This window comes from Balearica regulorum, chromosome 2, assembly GCF_011004875.1.
Source record: "Balearica regulorum gibbericeps isolate bBalReg1 chromosome 2, bBalReg1.pri, whole genome shotgun sequence".
Classification (NCBI taxonomy): Eukaryota; Metazoa; Chordata; class Aves; order Gruiformes; family Gruidae; genus Balearica; species Balearica regulorum.
In genome coordinates this window covers 36,715,615-36,733,126 of record NC_046185.1, presented here as the reverse complement: position 1 = coordinate 36,733,126, position 17,512 = coordinate 36,715,615, and the positions used below count along the sequence as shown (strand labels likewise).

At 37.9% G+C, this 17,512-nt stretch overlaps 1 protein-coding gene across 5 annotated transcripts in view; it reads right to left on the bottom strand.

Moving 5' to 3' along the window:
* The window catches only part of NCOA2 (nuclear receptor coactivator 2), a 193,559-nt gene that overhangs the window by 43,889 nt on the left and 132,158 nt on the right, over positions 1 to 17,512 (bottom strand). For all 5 annotated transcript variants that reach the window (XM_075743910.1, XM_075743909.1, XM_075743911.1 and 2 more), the window contains 6 exons: positions 11,477 to 11,580; positions 6,391 to 6,568; positions 4,817 to 5,002; positions 3,836 to 3,937; positions 3,612 to 3,752; positions 90 to 237 (listed from right to left, as the gene is read on the bottom strand). In XM_075743910.1, coding sequence (XP_075600025.1) covers positions 90 to 237; positions 3,612 to 3,752; positions 3,836 to 3,937; positions 4,817 to 5,002; positions 6,391 to 6,568; positions 11,477 to 11,580 — 859 coding nt within the window. The remainder of the gene's footprint in view (positions 1 to 89; positions 238 to 3,611; positions 3,753 to 3,835; positions 3,938 to 4,816; positions 5,003 to 6,390; positions 6,569 to 11,476; positions 11,581 to 17,512) is intronic.

Sequence of the window (17,512 nt, the reverse complement as noted above, 5' to 3'; positions counted from 1 at the left end):
TCAGCCTTAAACAATCTATTTGCTTTGGCAACTTTTTACTTTCCCTGTCTCTCTGCAGCATGTGGACATAATAAACCGTTGAGGATTACCTGTGAAGCATATGCAAGGAGATTACAAGCTGAGGTTCACTAGTCGTCTGAGAACGGATGAGCTTGCTCTTCGTTTGGGCAGAAACGATAGTGCCATCAGACAAGGAAAACCGATAAACAGGACTGAATGCTAGTCCCTGCCTTAGTACTGCAAGCAAGCAAAATAACAGAATTAAATAGATGAGAAACTGTAGTACAGATAGCTTAGTTGCTCAACATCTGATGTTCTAAATCCATCAGCACTGATACCACAGGTGCTGCATTAATTAAAAAAAAAAAAATTAAAAAAAAATATTTTGGGAATAAATAGTTAGGATGCATATAAAATAAAGGATCCCACATACTGTAAGGTGATCAAAAGAAAATCTACAAGGAGTGACAGCAATAACAGGACAGATACTATGAAATACAGAGTATTTCAGGAGTGAACCAAGAAATCCTCGATGTCCATTTCACTTTTCATCTAATATGTGCCTAACTCCTTTTGTTCCTCATACATTTTTTCATCTGTATCATCTACACCACAACAATTAATATAAATGCCTTTAGTTTCTACATCATCTGTTTCCATTAGCCTGTATCTTTTCCTCCTTATTGTCTGCGTAAATTATCTTGTAACAGTTACTATCACCACTTCTTTAATTTAAAAAGTACATAAATGTCTTACATGGGAACAATTAGAAATAAGAAGAACTGGAACAAGAAATTATTACTTTTTAAAGAACAAATACAAAAAAATGCAGCTCAAACAAATTACCAATACAATTACCTAAACCAATACTGGAGCTGAGCTATCCTTCCCAAGTGCTAGATATGACTCTATTTCAGGTTTGGGGTTTACTTCACTGCACATATTCTGCAGCCTTTAAGTTTTCAGTGTAAATCTGAACTTCAACAAATTCAATTCTCTGACATTTATTTAAAAATGAAAATCATGTTATGGAAAAGCAAATCTCCAAACATTTATTCTACTGTTCCCTCTTTGCCCTCAATGAACCAAGTCTGATCATTTTCAATTCCTAGTCCGAAAGCTATTACATTAGGATTGCAGATATGGCAGGAGGGAAATACTTAACTTCAGAATTATCATATAATTGTTTAGGTAAAAAATAGGAATGAAGTACTACAAATACTTTTAATTTCCCATTTTTTTGTACATACACATTTTCTGTGGTTTTGGTTTTCTTTCTTTTTTAAACAAAATATTAATAGTATAATCTGATCTTCATTTCATTGCTTGTCGTTTAATATTTCCTGTTGTAATGAAATGACACGCTTTTCCAAGTGTGGCTTTATTAAATAGTCTCCTCTACAGAGCTACCAGATTTTCAGCCTGGCAGGACTGGTCATGATCGGTTTCCTTCCCTGTCCCCCCCACTGTTATATATTGTTCTGCAAGGTTTTAAAGTATTATTTAGGCAGTGAGAAAACAGGAAGCACAATTTAAACAACCAGAAGGGGTTTTTCAGAGTAAAAATGTAAAGAAAAACAAAACCCTACAACTGTGAAACAATACAAAGCAAAATTTCACTGTTAGGTATGTCATTGTTTCAGTTTAACCTTTGGGCACCAGAAGGTCCAAAGCTCTTAACTTTAGCATATACCACATCAGGAAATTCCAGTACTCAATGCCAACAGGATACAAGTGAAATCTCTACTTAAATCATTTTCCAAACTAATTCTTTAAGCAAACAAGAATGTTTCCGTATTCCTCTTGAGGAAATGCTATTTTTCTGACTGTGGCCAATAAAAACTTACCATATATTTTGCACTTTATACTGAGAGTTAATTTGAAAGCTTTGTGTTTTTTATCGTTTATCGAACTACTGCTCAATTTTTCCCCGCACTGTAACACTGAATTACATGGAGGAGACAGTTACTTTCTTTGCTTCTATTCTCAAACCATGACTTAAAAAATGCAAGGGGTTCCCGAGTCAAGTGCAAAGATGCTACTGCCCAAGACGTGCCTTGTTTTTCTTCTCCATGCTGCAGGGCAGGGGAAGGAAGCATTTCAGCCATTATTCCTCTCCAGTGCTGGATCCTTTGCAGCAAAGCAGTTCCAGAGGTTTTTCCTTCTCCTCTTATCACTCACTCTCTTCACTGGCACAGGAAGAAAAGAGCCCCCCCCATTTACTCTAATTCTACAGTTTGTATGACTATCCTAAGCCTTTCCTGCAAAATGATACAGTGTAAACTCCAAACTACATATATTTTTATCAGTTCACAGATAGCTTAGAGAGGACCCACTCAAACCTCGGCACTGGATGTCGGAGCTGCTGATTTGGTCAGGAATCACTTGAAGAGGACTGAAGTAACAAGTGGCTGGATGCCATAACAGAAACTCCTAAATCACCTCCGGCACAGACAGGTCCTTACCTGAAACTGCTCTCTAAAACCCTGCTCTAACTTTCATTGCATGTTACCTTCTTCAATTCTGTCTGAAATCACAGCATAAGGCTGTGAACTTTTAGCACTCCTACTGTATATACCCCAAAAGCAGTTATATAAAATATCACGGTATTTCCATGACCCTACATTCCCAACACGAAATCTGAAGTTTTCATGAAAGCAGAACGTATTAAATAATGTTTAACTAATGCCACATGACTAAAGCTTTTTTTTTTTTTTTTTTTGGTGACCGTGTATTTGGCAGAATAATTTGAGATTCCAGTTACAATTTAATTTCCAAGACAGCGTGCCAGTTGTTTAATGACCATGGCAACTATTTGTTACAGGCCAGCTGCAAACCCTGTTCTACACACATGGACCCAAAGAATGATACTCCTGCATGGCAAATGTTCCAGTTATTCCCCACTGGTTTTGACAGGACTTTCCTGTGGACTATAAAGGGTTATTTGTTTTTACTAATTTGGATCTGTGTTACCAGAATTAGCAGTATTAGGGTTTTATGAAAAGAAAAATTCCCACTCAGTCACTACCACAGAAACCTCATGGGGAACCTGTCACAGTGCAGTGCTCTCCTACATCATACCTACCATAATCTTGACTGAGTAGATGTGCTTCTGGTGTATCCTATAACCCTTATCAGCTAGATACAGTACAACAATGTAGGTTACCAGATTGCATGAGTGGCGCATCTTAGATAATTCACACTGGGTGTTTCTCACAGGAAATGTGACAGTAAAAGTCCATTTTTGTAGAGAAAAGGAATACAGGTCAATGAACTGCGATCTGTGAGCTGAGGTTCTGAAGAATAATGGGTAGTGAATGTTTTGGTGGGAAACAGGTAAGGATGTTTCTTTTTAAAATAATTGTGACAACTTGAAGATTTAAAGCACCCTCCAATATGGCACAGTTATAACAAGTAGGCTAAAACAAACACAGAGAAAGGTACGAAACCTCTCTAGAGAGAGCCATCAGGGTGTTAGGCAGATCAGCCTGAAAAAGGAACTGTCAGTAGCCCTTGACTGTTCCATGTAAACATAACAAAGAGAACACAATCAACAGGTACAAATGACAAACAGTTTAAATATAGAAAGTGCTAAAAATATGAAACCTAACCTTCCTGGTGATGCCTCTTGGCAAACGATATTTCTCCCTCGTGCTGCGAATGGAACCTCTGAATGCATCTTCTCACCAAATCCTCCCAGCCAGGTTTCATAGCTGCTCGCATGGTACTTGTGTCCAGTGAAGTTATTTTGCCTGATATTAGATAAAACATTTGTTACAGCAATATTCCCTTTTTTTGGGGGGGCAAGACATGAAACCCTCCTATTTCACAATACCTTGTAGATCCTGGCGAGTAGTAAAGCTCTCTGATGAAGGAAGAAGTGGCCTTTCCTTCATTGGAGCTCTTCTTGCAACACAAATCAAGCAAGACTGCAAATCTGAAAGAAAAATGTTACTTCAGTAATTTGTATAGAAGAGGAAAATTTTGTTTCTACAAAGAATTCAGAAGTATTTTTAAAAAGTTGTTTAAATCTTTTTGGACCGAAAGAATAGATTTTGTACCAATAAAAGGAAAGATAGAACTCAGTGGTTTCACATCTTCATTATTTCCTACAACATTAAACTCACAAGAGAGGTGGGTTTGGGTTTTTTTTAGAAGAAAAATTATCAAGGACTCTACCACAGCCCATAATTATTGGCACATGTTTATGCATATACCTGTAGCAGCTCAATTACTCAGGAGACAAGTAATAAAAAAGAATATACTGCATGCACAGAAAGCACATTTCTTCAACACTCACCATTTTGTACCTTTTAAGCCACATTTCTTAAACATGCCCCAGATGCTTGCTGTCCCTGAGAAAGCAGCTTCATAATAAAGCCATTTTTACTTATCTGAATACTTAAAATACAATCTGAGGAAATTTACCTGCTGAAGTAGTAAATGGTAAAGGAAATGGTGAACCACAATTGTCTTGAAATTCTAAGAACTCAAAAAATTGCCCATTGAAACCTTCCTTCCAGTCAGCTACACTTGCAGTGATAGAAAACTAGGATATCTCTTTAATGTAAACAGAGTTACTCTCAATTTCAATTATATTGGTTTGACAAATAGCTGCATGCAAGTGTATACACTCATAATCCAAGATGACAGTACATTCTACAGTTAAATGAAAAAACCTGACATTTTTTTCCATTTTTCAGAATTTAGAAGCTACTTTATGAACTTTACCTCACTTTATCAACTGCATTGAAACTGCTGTCCTGCAACAGCATGGAAAGAGAAAATACTAATACAAATTGATAGTGGTAATTACCTTCGCCGTCCTCCTTGAAGGAATTTGGTTGAGAAACAGCAAAGCACTGCATAGTTTCATATTTCTGATGTGCTTCCTGGTTATCATGGCCTTCTTCAGAATCAGCAAGAGGTTTTACCAGCATCCGACAATTAAAGGTATGGCTATTACGCCTAGGAGTGTCACCAGACCAAGATCCCCCGTTCACTGAGCAAAGCAAAGATCATATAGTGAGATAAATCTGGTAGCAGTCATTTCTGCTGCCTATCCACAGGAAATTAATCAAGGTGCTTTGCAGGCTGGTCGGGAAACAGCTCATTTAGCAACAACAACTGATTTTTAATATTAGAGCCCAAAGCAGCACATAACAAGGTAATTTATAAAATTCTCGGATTTTAAGAGCGCTGCTAATTTTTTTCAAGTGACTTATAATGACATAGTAGAAAAGCAGGATAAAAGTCAAAATATTGGTACATGTAAAAGTTATACAGTACAGTGGAAAAGCCTACTGGGTAGATCAAGTTAGTTTATGTGCCTGGAAGAAATAAGGCAGTATGTAGGATCTGTTCAGTGAATTTAAAAGTGATTAATACAAAAGAGACAGAAGCAGTATATAAAAATCTGTGTCTGGATTTGAAATACAGAGAAAAGAAACTAAAATGCATTTATAAAATCAGGGTAATACAATTGGGAACATAGTCCCAGCTACAGCGGGAAAGACTGAAGGGATGACAATGACCTGGATGCAGTGATGGATAAAACTAAAGCCTAACACAGTGCTTAAGACAAGTAAAAAAGGAAACAAAATCCTGAGATGCACAAATATAGGTTCTGGACATCAGTCAGAGTGAATTAATGTAACACCACATAAGGAAATAGCAGGGTCATATTTAAAATACTCTTCACTTGCCCTCTTCAGTCATAAAATGCAATAAAGGCAGTAATTTATGGGGTTTAGCCATTAAAAGTGTTACATTTTTGATTCTTCAGGGGTTTATAAGTAAAGTCATAAAACGCTAAAGTGAATTGCATAATACTTTTTAAACTGCTGTGAGTAAATGAGATGCCCAAGTATTGACTTTCTCTTTCTTTTCACCTCCTCCAAAACCCAATGACATTAAAACCAACATTAATATGAATCCAAAAATGGCTGCAACTATCAAAAACAGGTTTTGAAAGACAAGGGTAAATATTGGTGAGACTGAAAACATTGAAATAAAAATTCTAGCATAAGGAGTTTCATGGTTTTTTCTTTTATGTTCCCCCTTTCTTGGGCCATTCTTAGAATAACCAGCCTAGATGGACAACTATCAGAGAGTTCACATAGCTAATGCTGTCTTTTAGTGGAGATCCATTAAAAATATCAGTCAACATGAGTTACTAAGAGTAATTTTAACAAAGAATAATCTGAAAAGAGTGGGGGATGCTTTTGAGAATAATATTAATCATTGATACAGGCTATATATACATTAAAAAGGGTATATATGATGAAACTGTAAGTAGTGGAAGGACATTAACTTCAGTTATTGAAATGCTGATTTATGAAACCAAAGTTAAGAAAGTGATGGTATGAGAAGAGGAAAAGGTATATATACCTAAAGATTTTGGCAGCAGGATTTTGACAAATTCATTGTGGTCCCCTACATGCAGAATGCTATATATGCTTGTGTTCATCAGCTCTTCTTGGTTGTACCTTAGGTACTGTGTCACATTCTCAGAAACAAACACAACATTACCTTCTGGGTTCACTACAAAGAAGAACCCATCTAGTGCCTAAGGGAAAAAAAAAAAAGTGGAGAGGGAGAGAGAAAGAGAAAAAGAGAGAAAGAGAGAGAAACATTACAAACAATCAGATTAACAACAAGATATACAGAAAATAAATATTCCCTTCAGAAGACATAGCTGAATTTTTCTGTGTCCACCCCAGCTCCTATATTCTTGTCTGTAATAGCAAAGGACACATCTCAGACCGAGCATCAGATCTTACTTACATCAACCCAGTGTAAAAGCAGAGCAAGGCGCATCCCTTGTAAAAAAATGAAACCCACATATGAAAACAAACCACCACCACCCTGTCCCAAACAAACAAACAAAAATAATGGAAGAGGTTGCTACCTATCTGCCTGCCTATGAAGTTGGAAAATCTGGACCAGAAACTTGTTCTGCTAAATCTAGAGCCTGTTCACTCCTCTATGCAGCACCGGGAGACTGATCCCATGAAAACATCTTAAGATGTGCTGGCATAAGGCAAGGAAAACACTGGCAGAAAGAAAGAGAAAGGCTCTGTCTGTGTCCCCAGGAACACATCTTCACAGAAGTGAGGCCCCATGCAGCCAGTAACGTGAAGGGTTAAAAGCAGAGAAGGGTAAAGGGGGCTGAGAGCAGGCAGTGGGCAGCGGAGATGGGACAGCTTTAGTCCCTATTCCCAGGACTGCTTTAATCTTTTTTTATTTGCCACCAGTTTAACTGAGTCCACACACGGTCCAGGGAACAGGAACCAGACTTTCACCTCTTCAACTCAGCTCCATGGTATTCCAAAGGACTTACAGTTTCAACCTAGCTGAAGCATTTTTTCCAAGATATCTGCTGTATGTTATCTGAAACCTAAGTCAAATACTACATCACTTCTACCTGATGAGGACAAAGGAAAAAATTGAGTATCAGTAGGAACTTCTCATGCAAGAGAGGCAAGAACTTCAAAAGAACTTTCTTTTCCTGAAGATGCAAGCATGATTGTGCATGCTAGAAATACTTCAGAGTACATCCCTCTAACTTTATGTCATATGAGCAGACTAAGGGGGATACATTTAAAATTAAAGCACCAAAGCTTTTGGTCTAAGCATTCAATTAACAATTAACCCTTACAGACCTCCGCAGTTTTGTCTGATTTATTCACCTAAGGATTGGTGGGAAATCACTAGAACACTAGAACAGTAGTTATTCCATCTCCAGGGACAGAAACAAGTCAAAAAACCCACGCAACCCATGATTTGTTATGGGTTAATTAAAAGCGAATGGATCCATGCTAAACCTGAACTCAGCCCACTGCAAAACAGCCTAACAAGGAGGAGCTACCATAGCAAGCGTATAGAGGCATGTGGCACTTTTGCTATGACCAAACTCATATACTGTACAACTTGCGTGTTGGTCGTAGTAGGCAGTTCTCAAGTCCTCAGGCTACAGATACTTATTAAAAATATTGCACACCACTGAGCAGTTAGTAAATCCAGCCAGTACAAAAAAGAAGGCTAAGGAGGGATCTTGTTCCTGTCTTCAGCCACCTAGCAGAAGGCTAAAGAGAAGACAGAGCCAGGCTCTATTCAGAGGTTCACAAAAGAAGGGCAAGAGACAACAGACACAGGTTGCAACATAGGAAACTTCATGGAGATACAAGGAAAAAAAAAAAATTCACCATGAAGGTGGTCAGATATGGGAAGAGGCTGCCCAAAGAGGCTGTAAAATCTCCTCCCTCAGAGATATTCAAACCTCAGCTGGACTCGTCCCTGAGCTACATGCTCTAGTCGGACCTGCTCGCAGTGGGAGGTGGGACTACACAAGCTCAAAGGTCCTTCCCAAACGGATCCTGCTAAAGGGGAGGGATAGTGAAAGCACAATGCAGAAGCAGAGTGGCCAAGCCAATGCTTGCCAAATACTTTGTTTGTTCTATTTTTAAATTACAAAATAGTAAACCCCACAAATAAATGTACAAGTATATACTTTTCCTGACTGCCTCTGAATTAAGATAAACGAAGTCCTTTTTTATCCTGTTAATTGTCACAAATTCTAATCTCTGACTTTGTTTTTTATCATTGCCTTCTTTTTGCTTCTGATCCTTCTTGGTCCCTCCTGTTAATTCACTTTCTTTGGAGTGCTCCCTCCTTTCCATGTGCTTTCATAACATTGATGACATTTTCCTGCTGACTAATATTTAGTTTAACTAACAATGATTTACAAGATTTAATTAATTGAGGCTCTAATACAATTTTCTATCAGCATCTCTGCTATGGATTAGTGTCTTAGACTGCATTTCAGCACTGCTTGAAACCAGCGCAAACATGACTTCTTTGGTTTAATCCTCTCTATGCCATGACAGCTCCCTGTTCTATCTGAGGATATGAAGGACTGGACCAGAGAACTGAGCTGGCCGAAAACTACTGCATGAAAAAAGAAAAAAAAAAAAGAAAAGAAAAGAAGCTAAACACATCAGTCCCCCAAACTGGCCCACCATGACACCACATGGCATCTACAGCCGGCAGAAGAGTGTGGGTTTGGCTGAACCCTTCTGCTTGGCAGTGGTCCATGCTTACATCAATTCAAAGGGACTGCAAAACTAAAGCCATAGCAGATGTTTATCGGAGTCCTAAGGAGAAAACTTTCAAAGGCAGAGATGGCAAGCATGAGATTATGAGAGTTACTGGCATCCCACAGTAATCTTCAGTTTTCCCTACTACTTCCTACTACAGCAACTTCTTTGTCGAGGAAGTGCTGTGTGCTGTTTCTTCACAGCTGCTTCTTGGGTTGACCACAGAAGTGGTCATCCGAGCCTAGAGTAACTCAGGGCCTTATGTGCCAGTCTCTCCTTTTCTTTTCTTTTCTTTTTTCTTTTCTTTTCTTTTCTTTTGATAAAATAATCTTGTAGGTAAGCAGCAGCAGGCTTCTAAGCAAGTTAATGCACCAAGCCACTTAAATCTTTTAGAAGTCTCCACTTTTGCAGTAATTTCTTAATTCTGCCCCCAGATGTATGCCACCACAAGAACAACTACAACAGTAATGAAGGCCAGCACACTCTTCTTCAGAGCTATTGGGACAACTGGGGAACAAATAATCGACAACATGCTGGAAGAGAAAATAAGAGAACAGGTATTATTTTAGATGATATACTGGAACGGAAAATATATTCGTGTTCTTTGAGCTGCTGTCAGCCCTCTCTTGACTATTTCATCACCCTCTCTCCCTATTTACTTTCTGCTTTAACCAAGAAATATGTTAAAATATTCCTCAGTAGCAGCTGCATGATGAATTTTACTCACTGACTGTAGCTGGAAACACTCACTATTTTGAGGATTCTTCAGTTTTATTCTTTAATAAAAACAGACAATTACATTTCTAAACCAAACCACCTAATAAATGGTTCATCAGCATTGCCATTATTATTATTATTATTTGGCAATGGAAAAGGGTAAGCTTTTGAAGAGGTTGTATAAAGGCATTCTGTAAAGATGAAATAACTTAATTGCATTTCCTTAAGGAGATAAAGACACAAAGAAAGTATCTGTAAGTCTTTTCACAGCAAACATGTAACAACTTTTGGTCCTTTTAAGTTTCTTGGTGCAAAAGAACCACTGTTTATTAATTTAGTTCCACAATCTTTCACTGTTAATATGTAATAGTTTTACTGCAAAGGAAAACTAAATTACATGCAATAACAGAACAGACGGGTGATTTTACATGTCATGTTTGCTGCAACAGCCAATCATGCAAGATAAGGGAAAAAAAATCATCTTATCCTTATTTTTCCTGTGATTAAAACAGGTCCTTACAATTAAATTAATAGGAAGTTAAAGATAAATTTTAAAATAGCAATGTAAGAGATGAATGTTTAACCTTGTTTGATAGCATAAAGAACAATACTCAATTCAATGAGCACATATAACAAATATTAAATTAAATCAATTAATTTGTTACCCTTGCTTTTCAAAGAAGAATTATTTCACTCCAACCTGACTAATCTTCCTTACGTTTAGTACAGTGATTTTGGAGCCTTTATTTTGTATGTAGTACAGGAAACTATGTTTCCATCTAACAAATCATGAAAAATAATGCAAATACTTAAAACTGTTATAACATGCATCTTGCTCCTGCAACATTCAGAAATGACAGAATAATTATGTTTCTGCCAAAGTTAGTTTCTTCAGCTTGATTCAGAGTTTGCGTTTTATCTAAAGTAACATTTATTCTTCCTTACAGAAAAAGCCCACAGTCAGAACAGGAATAAACACTTTGCAAGTGAGCTTAAGCAGACAGAGCAGTAGTGCCAAAGGACAGTAGCACATGACATTAGGATTCCAGATAACACACCTACCCAACATTACTATTAATGCATTTAGATGGTTTTAAACATGCAGCCTTTTGGGATACCAAAATAACAGCTAAAACCAGATAGAAAACTGAACTGAACTGAAATACATGGCTTGAAAAGCTCTCCTAGATTACTTTCATATTCTGGAGGGAAGAGTCCTGCTGCAAGTGCTAAAATGATAAACCATTAAAACTGTATAGCAATGACAAGCAATTTTAGAGGAAGTATTATCCACGTGTATACTACTTTATCTGTAAGTCAATGCTTAGGTGCAACAGGTCTTCCAAATCTGTCATGGTTTAGAACAAATAAAACATGCACATGCAGACACCCAAGACTTGCTACTAACTGAAGCCCCTCGAGCTGTCTGCTTTACAAAGCACTGGAATCATCTTCCTCTGCCTCTCCCCACCCCAAGTTAAAGACACTATCATCACTGAATCCACTAGAAATATGACATAATCCTAAGTAGCCAGGATGGCTTGTCTCTCTCAACCATTCTTTTACGCCAACATCCGACTGCACTTTTTCATTTCATCACACTGTTCTTCATCCTAGGGAGGGCAGAACTGGCTTAAATAAAGGAATTTTGTGCTCTTCACCTCAAGCATCATTGGTCCAAGTGCATCCTTGTCAATGACACTCTGACCCGTCGATGATACATCTGCTTTTTGCACTTCATCTTCATTAGCTGCTGCTGCTTTTTCTGCAATAAAGAAAATTAGGTATTAAATGACAGAGCAGTGCTCTTTAAGTGATACAATAAGAACCCACCAAGTATTGAGTCTAGCTGTGAAATGGTTAGAGTGCAACAATTCTGAAAATAAGATTAAATAGTCCCCCATAATGATTCAACAGATGCGTAACTAGTAAATCTGCTTCTCAGTGTTGAACTTTTATGACACAAATGAAATAACTGCTGCTGTTTCTCTGCTCGACATTTTACTAAACTATAAAACATAACACTGGGCAAAGACAAGGACTCCTCATGAAGGTGCAATGAGCAAGAACCAGGATCAAGGTGTATTAAGAGACCGATCTAAAAGAGCATGCAAAGCTCACAGCTGCACGACTTTTCCACGATCGCTATATTTAGAAGGAAAAACATAAGTCCGCAATCTACTGTTTCAGTACTGAGAAACAGCAGTCTCATTTCTGTTCCCATGCCTCCACCCACATTTTTACTATCACATAATTTTCATACTGCCTTATTTACCAATATGTTATTAAAACTACATACAATTTCAAGTGCCGTATCTGAAAATTACAGGCAAGAAAATAATGATTTAAGGTTTCTGGAGCGTAATGCCAGATATTGCAGTATGTTATATACAGTATCACAGATCATACCCGAGTCCAAACGTAAGGGATATTCATACATACTGGAACTTTCAGATAAAGGGGGTTTAAAATTCCTATCAAGTAATGGACTGTATTAATTTTTCTATTCCAAGAATGATATCGGTGTTTAAGTGAGAAGTAATTAAAAAACCTATACAAAATACACATTTTACATTATAAGTTAATGAAACAAGTAATTTTTTGTTGCTAGTTCTATACTCAAAACATTCTTTTATTTTTTTCCAAGCAATTATGTAAAAGCTAGGGTTATATTGTAATCTAGAATATTAAAAACCATTAAAGATTTTTTATTTTTAATATTACACAATAGACTGTTTTAATAAACATGAAAGCACACTTAAATTATGACAACAAGAATTTATTCCTTCTACAACAATAAACCACAAGAAGATTCATTGTAGGAATTACTGAAAATATCATGTGCAGATGGAGCAAAAGGCCTTTGGAAAATCACCCTCAGTGAAAATTAAAGCATTGGTCATACAAATTAAAATGTATCCAAATGTACAGTATTTTCCACTACCTGTAGATCTGCAATACTGCAGCCAAATTTCCTCTGAACTCTTTCTTTAGCGGAGGTTAGAAGGTCAGAGTGAATATACACTGCTTAGATGTAAAGGAACTGCTTCTGAGAGCCCCTGGGTGTTCTCCTACCAGCCATCACCCGCTGGCAATAAAGTTTTGGTCACTCAGGCTGTCTCATCCTAGATTTCTATGGTTTCTTGCTTTCATGAAAGAAGAGTCATAAAAATCTTAGCTGTCTTCTTAGGGTGTGTTCATACACAATATAACACCATTGTGAATAATGACAAAACAAAATTGTTCTGAAGATGGACTGCTGCAACTAATAGAATAATTTTAAGTCACTTTGATAAGCATAATCTGGTAGAAATAAATACGCGAGAAGTAACTATTAATGCCTCCCCTGCCACTTAAAGTCACCAGGATACAAAATCAGTATTTCTGGTTTGGACTGAGGACTGCAGTGGGATTTCCTTTTTTTCTTCTTCTTTTGTCAAGAAGCAGAGATTAGATGTAACAGAAAAAAACTGAAAGATCTTTCCCATACTACAAAATAGCAGAGTTGGTACCCATACGAGGATACAATACTGAAAACATGTTCTAAAAATTGTGAAACAACTATAACAGATTCTAAAAATAGGGTTGAGCTTTTAATAAAAACTCGGCAATGATATTTGTTTTCCATCTGTTCCTGGTAGCATAAAGTGATCCCTGGTTTCACACTGCAAAATATTATAACGGATACGGACACTAGCTTCTGCTTTCATCCCCTCACGGCTTCAGCCGTGAGTATTGGGGAAGATGGGATTATACTCTATGTGCTAGAAACGGAGGGGCTGCAGATATGGTACGGCAAGGGTGCGCAAGCACATTCACGACACTGTATTTTCAGGTTTCACTGGTTTACAATGATTGCTTTTACCAATTATTTTTCACATAACACGAAACATTTGTTGAAGATTTTTTTCACTCTTAGAACCACGGAGTTCATGCAAACCACCACCAAGACATCTGTAAACCCAACTGTTCTCTTTTATGCACACAGGCGAGGTTTTATATGAAGGAGAAAGTTTTTAATTACTCTAATAGTAATCAACATAGAAGCTGCCATACCAGCTCAGACCAAGGATCCCTCAAGCCTGACATCCAGTCCCTGAGGGCGGCTGCTTTCCCCTCTGGCTCCCTGTTTCTCCATTTTGATCCTTTGATCCCTGACCGCTTCCGTTCCATCATCAGCTGTCCCTCATGGCCATTCCACCTCCTCATTTTCTTTTCCCTTCGACACCCTCTATGCACAGAGGGCCTAACGCCTTCGTGGGATCCATAAACACAGTGATGCTCAAGGAAAAAGTGTACCAAATGGAGAAAATACGAAAATGCTCTTCAGACACAATGTTGCCTACCTGCCCCTCCCAGTGAGGGTGACAACATACACTACACTGCTCGTGACAATTGGTTAGGCATCCAAAAAGCTTTATAAATCACAAGTGCTCCAAAATTATGGACTTCGTAATTGGATCTGTAACTTAATTTTGTAAGAAGTTAAGTGGCCGGACAGCTTAGAAGAGGCTACACATTCAGGCCACAGGTGCCTATACGTTTATTTAAGAGGCATTGTATAGGAAACCGTGGCCTCAGACAGCCTCCGAGTAGGACCAGAAGTAACTTACATCAGTGCTATAAACTGCAGCTACTGATAACGTTAAGCTGTGCAGTAAATTATCCTGAAGAACACTGAGAAGACTCTATCAGCACATACAGAAAAAGTAAGTGCAAACCCTGTCAGCGGTGTCGTCCTGACAGACAGGCATGGGGAAGGTCTTGAAATGCCAATCTTTTCTTCAGCGATACATCATGTGGGGCTGAGAACAAAAATTTGTTGCAGGAAAGCTGGAAAAAACCAACTACTGATACACGAATTTCTAGTGCCAGCAACACTCATGCATTTATCGTGAGTTGGTATTTTTTGTTTTTCTTGACAGTTCCAGCTGCTGGAGTTAAGTAGTGGTGCAAAAATGTAAAGTTTACTTTCCTTTTTTTACTTCTCCTATCTTTTTTAGGTTCACTGGGGGCCCTACAAACAAATCAGAAGCACAGAGAGTTTATTATTTCTACACTAGATTAATGATTTTTGAATGTTAGGGGTTAGGAAAATAGCTGCAGAGGCCCAACCTTGCCAAGCCTCTCAGAAGCCTTTTTTCTAGCCCCATGGGAATCGCTGGTATTACCCTGTGACTAACCACAGCCGCTACATTTTTCCACTGCGGCCACTAACACGGAGAGCAGGAGCCGGTTCCCTGATCTCGCACCTTCCAGCGATGCCGTCTCCTAGAACAGCGATGCCCCTGTTCAGATGTAAAACACCAGGAAAGCGTTACCAGGCATCCTACGGGCACGGCGGCTAAAGCAGAGCGGAGGTTTAGTATGGAAAGAGAAATACAGCCTTGTGCCGGCGGAGGAAGTGAGCAGGGTGGAAAGGGGCTCCCATGGCTTCACCTCCACACAGGGAATTCTCCACTCGAGAGACAGCGTTGAATTAGAAACTGGTCCCATCCTTATAAATATGGCTACCAGGGATCAAGCATATTTTATGTAAATTACAGCGGAATAAACTTCACGCACATGAAATAATTATTAGGTCTGCTCAATTAAGAGTTTAGCCTAGAGAGAGAAAAAAATTTAAATAAAATAGAAGTACTCCTGAGAGAGATACTACAAAGTATATATATCTAATTATGTAGCATTTTAGTGATGTGTGTAATTTAGACTTTAAACTGTGGATATGTTTACAATTGTATACACAGTAATATACTAAAATATATATTAATATTTTCAATTGGGCATCTTCCTAGTGAATATAAACTGTATTTACTTTTCTATGTTAATATACAGAAGAAAGAGGGAAAAAAAAAGCCCTCACAAATATTGTCTGACAAATTTATCAGTGGGAAAGCCTCAAGCTTTATTTGAAGCTAGTTCCAGATTCTGAAAGCAAACCTTTGTGAAACCACATTAGTTTAACAGAAATTTGTAAGTCAGAGAAAGGGAAGCCAAAAGCAATAGTTTGAAGTCTCCTGCTACATTTTAACTTTAGAAGCCTTCCTGGTTTTCCATCCTCCCAACTCAAGCTATGTTGGTTCTCTCTGGATTTCTGACAGCAGACTCAGAAGTGCGACTGATGGGCATCACCTTCTCTTAGTTGTTTTTCAAACTCTCCCTTCCTACAGGTGGTCAGGCAGGACCAGCTGAGCCACCCGAAAAGCTCTCCTCGTCTGTATTCAAGCTCTACTCCAACTTCCTTAATGAAACGGGCTATAGAAATATTTCCCCCTTGATGCTCTCTGCAAAAGCAAAACATTTTCGAAGTAAAGAGCAAAACCATAGCCTCTGTAGGGATTGCAAAAAGATGAAGCATAATCTGAAAGAGAAAATCTGCATCAGGACATATTTAGGGTTTTTTCGTACGAGAAAAACTTAAGGTTCTTCATAGAACAAGAGGATCAAAAGAGAGACACTGGCAAACCCCAGGACAGGGCAGCACCCATGCTCTACAACCTGCTGAAGAAAGAAGTCAAGAAAAAAACCAACCCGTAACCGGCAGAATCAAATTTATTATCCAATACTGGTTAACACAGGTTTTCTCAGGTGCCCCATATAATTCCTGTTCTTCATAATTTTCTGGAATTGCTATTGAAATGTCACACCCGTCTCAAATCATATACCTTCATTTATATAATAATAGGTAAAAAGTAGAAGCAAAGAGATTTATTATAAGGGATACTAGAAAGCTCAAATCTGCACATTAGAGAAATAACACGAATCAAGAAAGATCCTTATAACAGTAACAGCAACATCACTTGAAAGTCATTGTAAATGCTATACAATGTTTAAACTTGCAATTAAATTTTACACTGCAACTGTCTCGAAAACAACTTATCTTCTCCATTTTTGGTATGCATTAGTCAACTACTTTTGTCTTGCCTCATTCATATCTGTGAGTAAGCTTCCGTACATGGTCCTTCTGATCTCTCCTAAATTGCCGAATAAAAATAAAATCCAAACAATCAATCGAGGAAACAATAAAAGTATGTAACTGGACAAAGATAAGGGTAGATACATTATTAAAACCTAATGTTAGCAAATGGCTAAATTTTAGTTGACATTACAGTTTTAAGTGTTAGATTTAGTAACATCTGTGTCTGACTATTGCTAAGGAATGATATTGACTGTGGTAACGGACAAGAGCTTTTTAACATGAATAGGGCTATACAAAAAGTACCTTCAAATGTATAAACTTGAATAAAAACCAGAAAAAAAACCAACATAAAAAGAAAGCTTGTATTTGGTAATGTGAGCAGTTTTGGATCACTACACATGATGAAGCAAAGCAGCGAAGAACGTGTAAGTTATTTTGATGCTTGGTTAACCACAGGGAAAGCAGCTCTGCCTTGTAGCTGCGTAATTGAAAGCACTACGATCCATGGCTCACATGGAACTTGATATCCACATGCACGCTTCTAACCCAGTTCCCATTGCCTTGACACAAGTTGTTTTTCCTCCCTGAAAGCAAGTAATTTTTCAAAAGACCGGTGCCTAAGAAACAGCAACTATTTCAGCAATCAATTTTAAGACCAGCTTATCCCATCCCTGTGAATAAAGTTAGCTACTATTTTAGGGAAGTGATTATGTAGTGAGGTTGCTCTTTCATCACACAGCATACATCTGTCCAGAGCAAAGAAGCTATTAGACTCTTG